The 14716-nt window shown below is 37.0% G+C and overlaps 1 protein-coding gene across 4 annotated transcripts in view; it reads left to right on the top strand.

Annotated features, from left to right (window-relative positions):
- Positions 1–14511, top strand: part of bltp3b (bridge-like lipid transfer protein family member 3B) — a 39688-nt gene extending 25177 nt beyond the window's left edge. For 3 of the 4 annotated variants that reach the window (XM_083546124.1, XM_083546125.1, XM_083546126.1), the window contains 7 exons: positions 642–772; positions 3058–3212; positions 3363–3513; positions 11096–11352; positions 11445–11553; positions 11913–12085; positions 12957–14511. In XM_083546124.1, coding sequence (XP_083402250.1) covers positions 642–772; positions 3058–3212; positions 3363–3513; positions 11096–11352; positions 11445–11553; positions 11913–12085; positions 12957–13082 — 1102 coding nt within the window. In that variant the 3' untranslated portion in view covers positions 13083–14511. Of the gene's footprint in view, positions 1–641; positions 773–3057; positions 3213–3362; positions 3514–3705; positions 3751–11095; positions 11353–11444; positions 11554–11912; positions 12086–12956 lie in introns of all 4 variants that reach the window. The other variant, XM_083546123.1, reaches the window with a different exon arrangement.
- Positions 14512–14716: the final 205 nt, after the last annotated feature.

The following is a 14716-nucleotide window of genomic DNA, read 5'->3' as shown; positions in this document are numbered from 1 at the left end:
GATCTCAGCCAGTGATGAGCTCTCAATATCCAAACCCATGATCGTCCCAGATTTTAATACTGCTCTGACATTTTATATGATGTAAGGAGAATGAGGACTATAAAGGAACGAGAGAAGAGGAGTTAGAATCCCTTTCATTTTTCGGGATTTTCTAACTTGCAACGGACTCCACTGAAACAATACAACATTTACCTTTATGGCATTTTGGCAGATGCTCTTATTCGGAGTGACTTTCATTTATCTCAGTCATACAACTGAGCAACTCAGAGTTTCTGAGTTGCTCAGAAACTTCATGGATCTTTAGGCTTTTCATGTGGAACCATCCTTAGTTGTACTGAATGGTCTAGAATTGAAGAGAACTCCATCCAGAGGTAGGGAGTTGAGGTGAACCAGGCAGATATGAAGAGGTGAAAGAGACAGGAACTTTGGTTACTGGCACCTCACTGAAACAAATAACCGAACCTAAAATCCTATAGAAGCCCAATCTAAAAGTAAATGCTTTATTTAAGAAATAACAATAGGCACATTTCCTTTAGCTTTACGGTATGTATAGACATATACACACCCACACTCATTGTTTCTGGTCGTGTGTGTGTGTGTGTGTGTGTGTGTGTGTGTGTGTGTGTGTGTGTGTGTTACAGTGGGCGGCTGATGAAGGATCGATCGCAGTCAGCTTATTCTGTGAAGTACATGAACATGAAAAGTCCATCCCTGCAGTCTCTGGACAACATCTCAATGGACAGCTCCATAATAGAGGACTTCGATGAGAGAGGTACCCTTCAAAATCCTGAATTCTTTGAAAACATGAAAACTCAACTTGGATCTTTGGAAAATTCTGCAGCATTGGCTGGTTTAAAAAAAAAAGATTACATTTCTTTTACAGTTTTTCTCAGTTGCTTTGGAGCATTTGTCAAATCAATCTTAATATTTGCAAACCAGTAAGTGCATTTCTTAAAACAACTTGTACAAACAGCACAACACAATCGATTTCCTGCAAAAGCCTGTACTTTTCAAAAAATCCTTTATTCAATTAACATCTCATTGCTATCAGAATAACACGTCCTTTAGTCATTGTTCACAAACAAAATCGTCAAAATGTTCAGTCGTGTTGTCAGTATGATGGCGCACAGTTCCAGTGATTAAAAATGCACAAAGCTGGAATCGTAATTCTGTGTTTTGCTCTGTCTGTCTCATATTGAAGGTTCACAAGATTTACCTTTGACCTTTAGAGAAGGTCTGATCTGATGACGTAGATTCGCCTTCATTAGTGACATTCAATTCATTTACAAAAAAAAATGTTTAATAGAAATTTAAGCTTCACACATTATGACAACTGGTTTAACCATTTTGCATTCAGTGACCCGATGGCAGGATGTTTTGGGAATTAAAGTGATTCAGGGGAAAAGCAGTATAATATTTTTCGATCAACATGAATGTGAATGTATCAAAACGTTTGCAATTTATTCAACGCAACAAGAAATTGCTTTAATGATGCGCACAAGTGACGACATGATATGAAGTAGTTTTGAGAATTTCATTTCTGATTTGAGAAACGCTCCAAACTGTAACAACTTTATAGATCTTATTTCACAATAACGGACGTAAAACAATAATGTGATAGTAAAGCAAGAGGGCCTTCACGAGCGTCGCAAACAAGAGAATAAAGAAGGGGGTGTGGCTTCTAGGTGTTTTCTTATTATAGGAATGTCTCTCATGCAATTGTATAGAATAATGTGAGTGATAACTGATGTTTTTTGAGGATGTCCTATGCAAAATACATAGGTTGCCATATTTGGTAATATAAAGCAGGGGTCCCAAACATTTGTTACATTTTTATTTTATTTCCATTTTATAAATCTTTCCACATATTTTGAAATATGATCACTTCCTCCTATGCCAATTCCCTGCACTTATTTCAGTCGCCATTTTTTTCTCAATGAGTCTGCATTACGGTGAGTTGATTACCGTGGAAGCTCAGTGATTAAAGCATTGAACTCTGGATCAGAAAGGCCACGAGTTCAAATCCCAGCAGCGCCAAGCTGCCACTGCTCAGCACTCATTATAATACTCATTCTATATCCAATAATGAAACCATATAATATGTATAATTTCCAGGGGTGGATGAAGGACACACTCATTTTTTACACTCTGTAAAATATGACTCCAGTAAAGTAAAAGTGCTCCCTTTAAACCTGAGTAAAAGTACAAAAGTATTTGCCTTCAGATATACTTAAGTGTCCAAAGTACTAGGATTTATTACGGCTATAATGTTTTTTATTAGCATTTTTGGCGCAAGACTCTTCACTTAATCAACTCAGTTTATCTGAAAAGACTCGAATGTGACTCTCAGCACACTGATGTATTAATAGAATGATATTAATGACTCAAACACTGATTGATATCTGTTACACTTATCATGAGCCCTAAACCTTTATTTCAACTACTTCAGAAACTCACGCAAATAAGGTGTGCTGTGGCGAGTTAGAACCAGTTCTGCTTGCTGTTGAACTGACGCTGAACTGTATGAATAAGGAACAACTGATTTCGAATGCAGGTGAAAGTAAAGTAAGATATTTCACTTTGATATGTAGTGAAGTCAAAGTGAAAGTCTTGCAGAATGGAAATACTTCAGTAAAGTACAGATATGTGAAAAATCTACTTAAGTAATTTCCTTACTGTCCACTACTGTATAATAGTAACCCCTGTGGTCTGTGGTGCAAAAAAGTGTTGGGAAGCCCAGATATAAGGATCTAAGTGATCGGGGTAAACGTGACAAGACGTAATGCTAATTTAATACTGTATACAGATCCACACAAACCTTCACCTTCTGTTTGTACAGGTTTGATGTCTTTACAACCGTATATTCACATTTCCTTAAGGCTGTAGAATCCAGCATGATTGCCAGTAGGTGGCAGGGTTGCACCATGACCTAAGGGCGTGTAAAAAGGATAAACTGGCGTATCACTTCTATTGTAACTGATACCCACACATTTGTTATCACAATGGTTTATTCCTAAATAACACCATTGAGTAGTTTGGGGTGTGTGTGTTTTGTAGATGACGTGTCTATTTCCGGGTATAAAGTCCCTTTAAATGATCCGAGCGTCACCGAGCGGGCCGTCGAGGTGATGCCAGAGGATGGAGACGGTGCCCAGTCACCCGAAGCAGTCAGCGCCACCTCACAGAGTACTGACGAACATGCCAAAGATCTGGTACTGCCCCTTCTTTTTGCTTTTAACCCCTAAACTTCTCTATTGCTACCATGTTATTGTCATAGTTTCCTTTTTCATCATGTATAGTATTTAATGCAGTGTGTGTGTGTGTGTGTGTGTGTGCACGTCCACATCCATGCACCAATGCAGGTGTCAGTGCTGGTCCTGAAGGTGCACTCGGTTCGCGCCTCTCTGAATGTAAGGGGTGATAACACTACTGTAGGTCTGGAGGTGGGGCAGGTCCGCACCAATCAGCTTGGCAACGTCAGTCTACGCCAGTATCTTAGCAACCACAGTCTTGGTAAGACCACATCAATAGGTCCTCCGTGTGTGTGTGTGTGTGTGTGTGTGTGTGTGTGTGTGTGTGTGTGTGTGTGTGTGTGTGTGTGTGTGTGTGTGTGTGTGTGTGTGTGTGTGTGTGTGTGTGTGTGTGTGTGTGTGTGTGTGTTCAAATCTTGATTAAAAATGTGTACGTTACTGTGCATTCCTTTAGGTTTTGTCCGTTGCACACCACTAATTACTGCTGAGAGCAGTGAAGGTAGGATGGTGTGTGTGTTTTTGTTTTTTTGTTTGGATTTGATATTTCAACACTTTCTTGCTATTTTATATCCAAAAATACAGCCATCTGTACCAATGCTGCATTTCTGTGTCATAGCAAAACTTTTTCAGAGGAACTTGTTGTTACTGAACCTCAAAATCTGACAATTGTTAGATAAAAAAAAACTGTTAAGCCCCAGCAAGGAAAAGACGATTCATTCAGAATGTCCATGATTTAGAATATCATCAAGGCTTTACAACAGGGACGGATCCCCAAACTTTATTCTGTGAGGGCCACATCATTTTTTATTTTTTTAATTGGGGGGTTGTCGGTCTGTAACAGAAAGTGACATGACCCGGATTGACTACAAGTATTGTTGTGGAGATTTTATAATGATTTTAAATGTATTTATTAAGCACCTCAATGCTAGATTAGTTTATTATTTAGTTCTGCACCATACACATAAATTGTAAAGCGTAGGGGTGTAACGATACACTCAGCTCACGATTCGATACGATATTATTTTCACGATATTTAAAAAAAATAAACTGGAATTTAAATAAAGGATTTATATCCTTTCAAAACTAACAGTTTTCAATAACTTTCTTTGTTGTACATACAACTTAAAGAATTGAAAACATTTTAAAGGTTTAAACTGAGGAATTATTTTTGAATTAAGATGAAGCTGAAATTTAAGGGAAGTAAAAGTGAAAAAATAAAAACGAAACTAAAATAAAGTGTTATGTTGAAGTATGTTTAAAAAAAACAGCTTTAGGCTTTGTTTAGGGTACTTTCAGTTTTTTTCCAAAAGACACCAACAAAAAACTGAATATCCATATTTTCATACACAGATTATCAAACTATTAGTAATGCAGACATACCTTTGTAACTGGTTTAATTTGTTTTCAAAATGGTGGAAAACCTCTTCGCGTTGATCAGGAATTAGGTGGGGCAACAATCTAAATTGGGGGTCCAAGGTAGTACTCTCTAGAAGATAATCTGTACCTGTATGTATCTGGCTGAGTGGTTGAGAAGGATGGCTGCCTTCATGTTAGCTATAGTTGTGGTGTCCTTCTCGCTTAGTGTCATGTTTTGTCTGTCATAGATTTTAGGTCACAATGAGTGTTTTGCTGTGGCGCTCTTTTCATTATAGAGCATTTTTCAGCGGTTTAAGTAGGTTGACTATTCCTTCGGTATCACTGATGTCTGCGCTGTCAAGGTTGCCGTTAGAGTCGCTAGCGCTCCAGCATATCCATCGTTTCTCTAAATGCACATGCGACGCAGGTGGTACGTAGCATGTGTATAAGCAGCTCAGCCAATTCGATCAAACGGACGTCATATTGTTAAAAAACATTATAACTCCACAATGCATACAGTGAAATTTTTGCTTCACGATAAATCGTTACACCTCTAGTAGAGAGCATTCTTTTTCAAGCAATATCTCGCCTATTAAAAGAGCATTATTATTATCATATTGAAATTTTTCATATTGATTGCTTTTAAACCCAAAACATTTACTTATGCATATGGTTAGTGGGTGAATCTAACAAATAATTAGACTGTTACTTACTAGAGGTCCTTAACTTTTCTGCAAAGGGTGATATAACAATGTGAATAGTGCCCCAGTAATCATTATACAGTTATCTTTTTATTGATACCAAAAACATAAACTTTCCATTCATTTGTTGTTGTTGTTGTTTTCATGCGACATTTTTCATGCTTTTTTCATTTAAATCTGACCAAATTGTGGGTGGGTTGTTCCCATTGCTGTGTAACTTTCCAGACAATTAGGAAACAAAAAGAACAATAATTTACAGTTAGGTGATAATAAAATAAAAATTAATTTTATAAACTTTAATTTGCTGGTCATCCTGGTCATCAGGACACCCCCTTACTTGTAGGCAAATATATTTTTGTTTATAGATAATTATACATTTTTATTGTGAAATATCTTGAAAACTTTAGCCAACCAGCACCTTTATCACCAGTTTTCTAATTCATCTAACTAAAATGTAAGGGAGCACATTTTATCTCGGCAGTCGATAATTTCCTAAAATTTGTAGACCAGTGTAAACCAATCAATCATCCTGCAAAAATGGATACTGGATAAAACACACACTTTATATAAAATAGTACAGAACTTTATTAAAAAAAAAAAAAAAAAATTCAAGTATTGAATCATGAAAATGTATTAAAAGGAATAAATCTGAATATATTAATTAATTAATTAATTAATATATTCAGATTTATTCCTTTTAATACATTTTCATGATTCAATACTTGAATTTTTTTTTTCCTCACATGTAAAAACAAAATGATTTGCCTCTAGAGGCCGCTTTTTCTCGACTTCTATTAATAGCTAAGGGACGTTTCAGTTTGAAAGCCAACTTTCATAATCAAATACAAAAAAAAACGTGTAAAAATTGTTCCAAACGTTCCAAATGTGTGTTTAATTTCAGGTCTCCATCCTATGAAAAGAGCAAATCAGCAGCAGAAAAGCCCTCTTAGATGTGTTTTACTTCTGCTCAGTTGCTCCACACCATTAGGTTGATAAGCAAGAGAATGATTGAAATAACACTATCCATATTCTATCTGTTAGACCGGTAGATTGGTAACCTGAGGACATTAAAAACATGAGCAGTCATGTTATTAATTGTTGAGAAAATGTGGAAGTTTGGGAAGACCTCACTAAAAATGCTTCCTTCAGATTCCTTGGCTGTAGAGAGCTTAGCCAGAGAAAGTAGATAAATGGATTGAGAAACGATCAGTAACGACAATATGCTACCTGTTAAGAGAGGAATTTGAGTTGTGTTTAGTTGAGTTGAAAATCCTTGATAAAGTCAAGTGAGGGACGGGATCCTGGACGATGTTCGCGCTAGGTCAAATGTTCAGGGCCATTCGAAAATTATTTAGAAAGAAAGTGTATGTTTTAAAACAAATTAAAGCAGAATTACATTGATAAAAAGTTGCCACACCAAGCTGCCATCACTGGGCCCTTGAGTAAGGCCCTTAACCCCATAGCAGCTCAGTTGTATGAATGAGAATTCAGAGATAAGTAGCTCTGGATAAGGGCATCTGCTTAATGCCAAAAATTTAACTATAGAGTGTGTTGGTGTGCTGCTAAAACACTGTTTTACTTCTGGAAAGCTTGAGCTGCAGTATGAGAAAGAGTTGGCTTTTTACTCGATGAGGAACCTAAATTTTCTTATAAATCTCCAATAGGTATGTGTGAAGTCCAGGAATCTTTGTAGTTCCTGTAACCCATGGTATATGACTGCAAACGGAACGCCATAGCTTCCACTTCCATCTCAGTTTCCTGTTAATCCAATATGAAACCCAGAAACTTGGTACAAGCTCGATGCAACTCTCATTTGTACATGACTTGCATTGGAGATCCTGGAGAAGGTTAGATGGTATGCACGAACGCAGATTGGTCCAAGAATCATTCGATTGCCACCTTAATGTGCTTAGAACTATTGAGGAACGTTCAACGGACCATTTCATATTCATGGGGTCCAAACGTAGTTATGAAGGAAGTCTTCTATCTGTCATCTTCACAAATAAAAATGAGGTTGCATGCAGTATGGAAGTCTCAATTTGCATAGTTAGACCTCGGCTGAACACAGTCTTTTGTGTCCACACATACACACATACACACACACTTCTGTACTGAAATTCTGCCTTTTGCCAGACCGTATTTTCTTAAATGATTCTCCTCTGTGCTGCCATTTCTCTGCACACTTTGAGTGGAAAATGACACACTGGTAGCAATATGTATTAAAGTAGCATGAAAGGAAAAAACTTTATGGAAATGGAATGAATGGAATTTTTCTTACTAATAAGTGTAATTTCACCAATCTGAAAAATAAAGAGTGAATCACAGTTCCACATGTCTGTCCACAAACCAGTAATTATTATTTTACCTTAAAAAAGCTACCAGTGTATCAACACCTCTGATTACACATCACCTTGCCTTGCTTTTGAGTTGACTGACGTGTGTATATGTATGACGACCTCTGTAAACCACCACAATAGGTTTGATTGAATGATTGCAATTCTGACTTTCAGCTTTAATTCAACAAAATAATATAATATTGCAGTGTTTTGGAATTTCTGACATTTTTATGTCATCCCTCCATTATTACTGGTGCAAAAGTAGTTTGACTATAAGTTCTTGAACTATAAGTAGTTACTATAACTTTAAGAACTATTATTCCTCTAATGCAAATCCTTTGCTCGCAACAACCACCCAAATCTTGACCCATCCCATGAACAATCACCAAATGCTGATTTTCCTCCCTTGAAAATTTACTGCAGCTGCCTTCAGTTGCTGCTGTATGTGCCCATGCCTTTGGTAGGCTTTGGATCGTAAACCCTTCCTTTCCTTTGCCATATTCTTCCTTATGTTCCTCTTGGATTCCTGTTTCCAAGGAATCTTGTAAAACAATCTGTCATGCAATACAGAGGAAACAAGCCACACCAAACTCAAGCGTCCTTGCTGAGTTCCACTGGTCATACAGGTCATCAGAACAAAGTGGTATGTAGCTTTAATGTTAGCTAGCTAGTTATAATTAAACATTATTTTTAAAGTGTAGCCTATGGTAGGTAGCATAAATGGTCGGTGACCGAATTGACAAGGTAGCTAATTAGGTTACAAGTTAATTACTGTTAAATCTTGACAAATTCTTAGCCTTTGCAACTGGTATTTAGTCAAGTATTTATTCTCATAGATTTGTGTAAATGAATCTTTATTTAATGTTTTAATCAATGTTTTATTCATGTCGTAGGCTAATTAAAAAGATGGCAATGTCCTTGCAAATAGATGGATTTAAAATCCTGTCTGTGGCTGTTTTTTTGTTTGCTCGGTGTCAGCAGTCTGCTTTTCGTTGATTATAGGTCATAGAAATTCAGTTTTTTAATCAGTGTATGTCAGGGAAAAGTCTGGATATTTGGCTTAGAATGGAAACAATGTAATGGTTTTTATTAATATAGCCTAGAGGTCAAACTATTAATCGGCTTCGATAGTTGATTGATTAAACTATCGGCAGAAATCCATACCTAGTTTTTCGGGTTGCGTTATACAGTATAAGAGCGGCCTCCAGAGGCCGATCACATGTTCTGTACATCATTCCCAACCTTATTTAAAATAAGGTAATAAGATTTTTTCAAGTAAGACTTGGAAAAAAACAAATTTATTAGCACATCTTATTTAACCTCATATAAAGATCTTGTTTTAAATGACATTCAACAATCCATTTCTTACAGGAACAACGAAATTAAATTTTGATTCAACTGTGTAAGTCAAATTCTGCCAGGGTCACGTCAGCATCTGTTAAACTTTATTTCCTTATATCTAATAGTTATACAGTAAACCACATAAAATATGACTAATTTTTAACCTACATATAATCTAGATCAGAAATGCCCAAACTTGGAGCCAAAGGTGGCCCGTGGTGACCTTTAATTTGGGCCACTACAGACAAAGTGGGGAAAAGGGACAAAAATAGCATTGACACAGATCTTTATTACTAATTTAACATAACATTTCCGTTTTATTTTTTTAACAGCGTAAACTGAAAGGTAATACAGAGCTGTGAGTCTGACGCACTGCTTGCTCATCAGGGACTAATACACATAATTCACGATTCTGTAAAGCTGCCTTGAGACAATGTCAATTGGGAAATGTGATATAGAAATTAATTTGAACAATAAGGTGAAGCTTCTTGCCTTTCATTAGAGGTCAATGATATTACAGGCGTATGGCTGTCCTGCTTTTAGCTTAAATAGCTAAATTAGGCATTGAACTCGGTATTGTACTATAAATGGGGTTGTTTCTGTGTTTTAATTATACTTAAAAAAATTATACAGTGTTTTAATTCAATTATTTAGTTTAATTGCACTAAAATTACTTTGAAAATAAAACATTAGTGAAGCAGATTATAGAGTCATGCTTTCTATTTATTTATTTATTTATTTATTTATTTATTTATATTATATTAGACTATTTGTTTTTTTGAATGTTATGAACTTATAAATGTGGAGAACATGCCAGCTTTCGATTGATATAATGCAACATTTACCTTCAAATCAGATTTTTGGCCCTTCATTAAATAAAAAAATAAAAACTGTAAAATTGCACTGAATTTTATTACAAAAATAAAAGTAATTTTAATGCTCTGGACTTTGAAACATTCAAAGATGGCCAGTTTAAGCATGACTGGGTTTATGTGAAATGGTAACACTACAGTAAGATTTCTTTTGTAACCATGAACTGAAGTTAATAAATTCTTTAGAAGTATTGTTTATTGTTTGTTAACTTTAACAATTTTATTTTCTGTTAACTTTAGTTAATACACTGTACATGAATGAGGTACAGCACGTGCAGTCTCTGGTGTCAAATCAAACAGCACGTGGTGTCATTGATTCACCTCTAGAGGCCGCTCTCGTACTGTATAATGACAGCGGAGCCTCTCAGCTGCTCCAGCAGCAGACGCAACCTGGAAAAACCAACAGTATGGATTTTTGCTGATAGACAATACAGTGGTACCTCGACATACGAGTTTAATTCGTTCCGTAACCTTGCTCGTATGTCAAATTGCTCGTATTTCAAAGCAAATTTCCCCATTGAAATTAATTGAAATGCCATTAATCCGTTCCAGCCCCCAAAATGCCACCCCAGTTGTTTTTGTTGTTTTTGAATTAGAAAAATGTATTTATAAATTACAAATATTGTATAAAAACATAATAAAAGAAAATGTAAAGATATAATTAGGTTTTATTCAGTGTATTTTCCTGGGAGATGAGACGACTTGAGCTAACGAAAACACCGGTGGGGTGTGTGTGAGTGTGTGTGTGTGTGTGAGTGTGCGGAGGGGTGGGGTGGTAGAGGTGATAAGCGGAGGGAAAACTCGTTTTTTTTACTATCACTCCTGCACACTACGTATCCCTAAACTTTCAAATTTTAACTTTTTCTTTTTTTGCTTATCTTAATTCTCATCACAATCTTTGCTTACTGGCTTCGATTTGCCATCTAGCAGCGGCATCTCGAGCCCGTATCTCAAGTTTTTGCTCGCGTATCAAAGCAAAAAAACGACAGAGTGACCGCTCGTATCTCAAAAAACTCGTATGTTAGGGCACTCGTATGTCGAGGTACCACTATATTTCCAGCAATCAACTATCTGTGCCGATTAATCGCCAAAACTGATGAACCATTCGACCTCTAAGTCAGACAGCATTTGATGATTCGCTTATTCAAATGTCTTTGCTTCCCATTCTGCATTTTTAATTGCTAATGACTAGCTGTTGATGGTTTAACTGATTTGTATGTATGGTGTGTGTGTATCAGGCTCAGGTTCAGATCCCAAGCCCTGCATTAACCAGCTGGATCCAGCGGTTCGACTCCGGCTGGAGAGTGGGCCGAAAGCAGCTGCTCGCTCTCCTCTGGCTGAACACAACGGCTTCCTGCAGTGCCAGCTGCAGGACATCAGCACTGACTTCCTCATGACGTACCTGCGAAATCTCGCCATCTTCCTTGACGATGATGCCACCTCTCACGTCCTCCCAATGGAGATCACCATCCGAGATACGCACATTAACCTCAAGGTATGTACGCTGAGCCACGTGGAAACCTGGTTTTATTAGAACAGCTTGAGATAAAGCCATGCCTCTGATGATGCCTTGCTTGTGGGATGTAGGATGACGGTCCACGGGACGGCCCTTCAGATCCGGATCCCAACCCCATGTCCCTGCATATCCACAATCTTCTTGTCCTGCGCAGAGATGATGGCTCCTTCCACATTGGAGGTTACATTTCTTCATTTGGCAGACATTTCCTTTTCCCCAAGCCACCTACAATTTAGTTGAGAAGATGAGGTTTAAGGGGCCTTGCATAAGAGCCCAACAGTGACATTTATCTATACAAGGCTTTAAACTAATCAGTTTAATTTTCTATTTAGTAATCCATAGCGCTGTCCTCTGAGCCAGTGCTGAACTTGTCTATGATTTTTCAACAAGCTTCCTTTGCTTATTTTCTCTTTCCTAAATGTCATATTTCCATTTATTGATCCATTTCCATGCTGCTCTTTATATCTTTATGAAGAAATCTCTTTCTGTTTGTGACTTATGTGGATTGGTGTTCTGTCTCCTTCTGTTTTACTGTACAGTTGAGCATGATGCAGAGGTAGAGCCTCAGAAGGCAGAGTCTGTTCCTGACAGCAGCAGTATTTCTGCCGCTGAGGTGCACGTGGCCCCTGAGCTGCATGTGGGTCAGGAACCGAAAGCCACCCAAACTGCTCCTCTGTCACCCACAAGCCCCGTCTCCACTGACAGAGAAATGGTACAGAGTTTGTTAAAGTACTGTAACCTATTAGAATCAGGTGAAAGATCTAAAAAAAAATCAAATGCAGCACTGTGTTTTTTGGCAATACATGAAAAGCTCTGTGTCGAACTGAGTTATTGTGATCTGACTAACACCCAGTGACAGACAGTTAATTTCACATGTAGGACTTAAACCTGGATCAATCCACCTCTTAATCCCTTCATTATGACGCCACGTCTATAAAAAGCATCAATATTATAGAGAAACGCAGTGGAACAGATCGCTGCATCACAGACAGGAATCTCATACAGTCAGAATGAATCTCATTGCAAGTTGCCAGTCTAAAAATCTACTCAAGTGAAAGTAAAAAGTAACTCATTTAAAATTAATTTTTCGAGTAAATTTTTTCTAACATCGGGGGGTGGGGATTCTAGTGTAGTTCAAAAAAGACAAGGGAATATAAATCTCATACAAGTTGTATTTAAGAAAAACAATACAGTCCATGACGAGTTTAATGTGAGTTAACTCCTGTTATAATGACGTTTATGATAATGAGAGAAATCACAAATGCAGATTCAGAATCGACAGCTAGCGCACACATCGGACAACATTCGTATCGACTGCGTTTCAATTTTTTTTACCACGTAACAGATATGATTTAAAAATGTAGGTAAGTACAATACTTTAAACAAAACATACTTGTGTAAAAACGTTTAATTACACATTTTAAAAACTTTAAAAAGTAGAAAAACACAAAAAAAAATGCGAGTAAAATGTAATTCGTTACTTTCCACCTCTGACTTTTATTTACCTGTAACGAAGTGCAGTATCCAATGTCTTGCTCATTCACACGTTCATTTTGCGCTCTCTGGCTTTGTTCTGTCCGCAGATGCTGATGGAGGAGAACGAGTGTTTGAAACTGGAACTCTCCAGAACCAAAATGGCGCTCGCTGAGGTCCAGATGGAGAAAGACTCCCTGTTGCACCGTATAAAGAACATCAAACTGAACAGCTAGGCTAAAGCTTGATGTGCAGAAACATGAAGATACTCTAAAAAACAAAACAAAAAAAACCCCAATAAAAACTCACCTGTCTGTCTTCTTCCTTCCATTCATCTTTCCCTTTATCGTCTCTTAGGACAAACCGCCCATATTCTTTGCTTTTTTTACTTTCTCTCTGGGGGGTGTATTCGCCCAGGCGAGTGTGTATCTGCGTGTCTGTGTTCGCACATTTGTTCTCGCGGGATGTTCTTGTCAGGAAAAAAAAAAACCCCACGAACGATGAATTGACTTTGAATGTCATATTTTGAATAGAATGTCTTAAAACAAACGACAATTTGCACAACACCGAGCTCTATATAACTAAATGTATATATGAATAGCTGGTTAGCAATTACGAGAATGTGTTTGTGTGTACAGTCTGCATAAAGAATGTTTTGTAAAGAGTTTTGAATGGCCCGGTCTTTGGGTAATTTTTGTGTGTGTGTGTGTATAAAAATGTGTGAGGGATTTTATATTGTTTTATTAACTAAAAAAATATTTCATAATTGCTTTATTCCATGCACACTACAATAACTTCCATAACGCGAGATTGCGCGTAGCTATTGTGTAAACGGCGTGTTTCTAAATGTAGAAGTAGGAAGCCGGTGTGTTTCTGCATAGAAGATCTCTCCGGTATAGGTGTGTGTGTGTGTGTGTGTGTGTGTGTGTGTGTGTGTGTGTGTGTGTGTGTGTGAGTGAGTGTGTGAACGCATTACCATTGGTTGTGTTATAGTTAGTTTTTTATGAACTGAAGTGCTGCACAGTGTTTGCAGTTGCGGTGCTGCTTGAGCCTCGTGTCATTCTCTGTGGAGATTTTCACAATCAGACCGTTGTGTTATCATGGGCTAATATTTCTAGCATTTCATTTCATACAAAAAAACAGACACGCTCAAGTGATTTATTATTTTTTTTAAAGCAGAACAACATTTTTCACTGTTGTAAGGAGGACATTTGCCGAAACCAAATTTAGTTTAGTTTAATTCATTGCTTTGTTGTTTTTTGTGTATTTTTTGAGAAGAGTGCGTCGGCCGTGTGTTGGTCCGTGCCGTAATTTGTGTATTAAATGCTTCTTAGTTTAGACCAAAGCAATTCTTGGTCATCACCACGACTCATAACGGCCTGTCCATCGATCTGAACGAGATCCACCCTAAGCCTGAGAACTTCATACACAAAACAATTTACTGATGAAAAGGAAAAAAAAATAAATCTAATAATTTATTATGAAAAAGCTGCTGGAACAAATTCAATTGAATCTTTATAGAATGTGGCTACATGTGTTTCAGAAATCTATATACATACCTGCCTTTTCTTCTGTGATTAAAGATGCAATAAGTGAAATGTAAGCGATTTTTGGCAGATTTTGGATTTTTTTAAAAGCTTAAATAAACAGTTTGTAGTGATGTTATTCGGCTCGAGTTTCTGTTTTTTGTTTTATTTTTATATATATATATATATATATATATATATATATATATATATATATATATATATATATATATACAGTGAGGGAAATAAGTATTTGACACCCTGTTATTTTGCAAGTTCTCCCACTTAGAAATCATGGAGGGGTCTGAAATCTTCATCGTAGGTGCATGTCCACCGTGAGAGAC

This window comes from Silurus aristotelis (genome assembly GCF_946808225.1).
Source record: "Silurus aristotelis genome assembly, chromosome: 7".
Lineage (NCBI taxonomy): Eukaryota > Metazoa > Chordata > Actinopteri > Siluriformes > Siluridae > Silurus > Silurus aristotelis.
The sequence above is the reverse complement of the archived record's forward strand: the minus strand, read 5'-3'. Positions and strand labels throughout refer to the sequence as shown.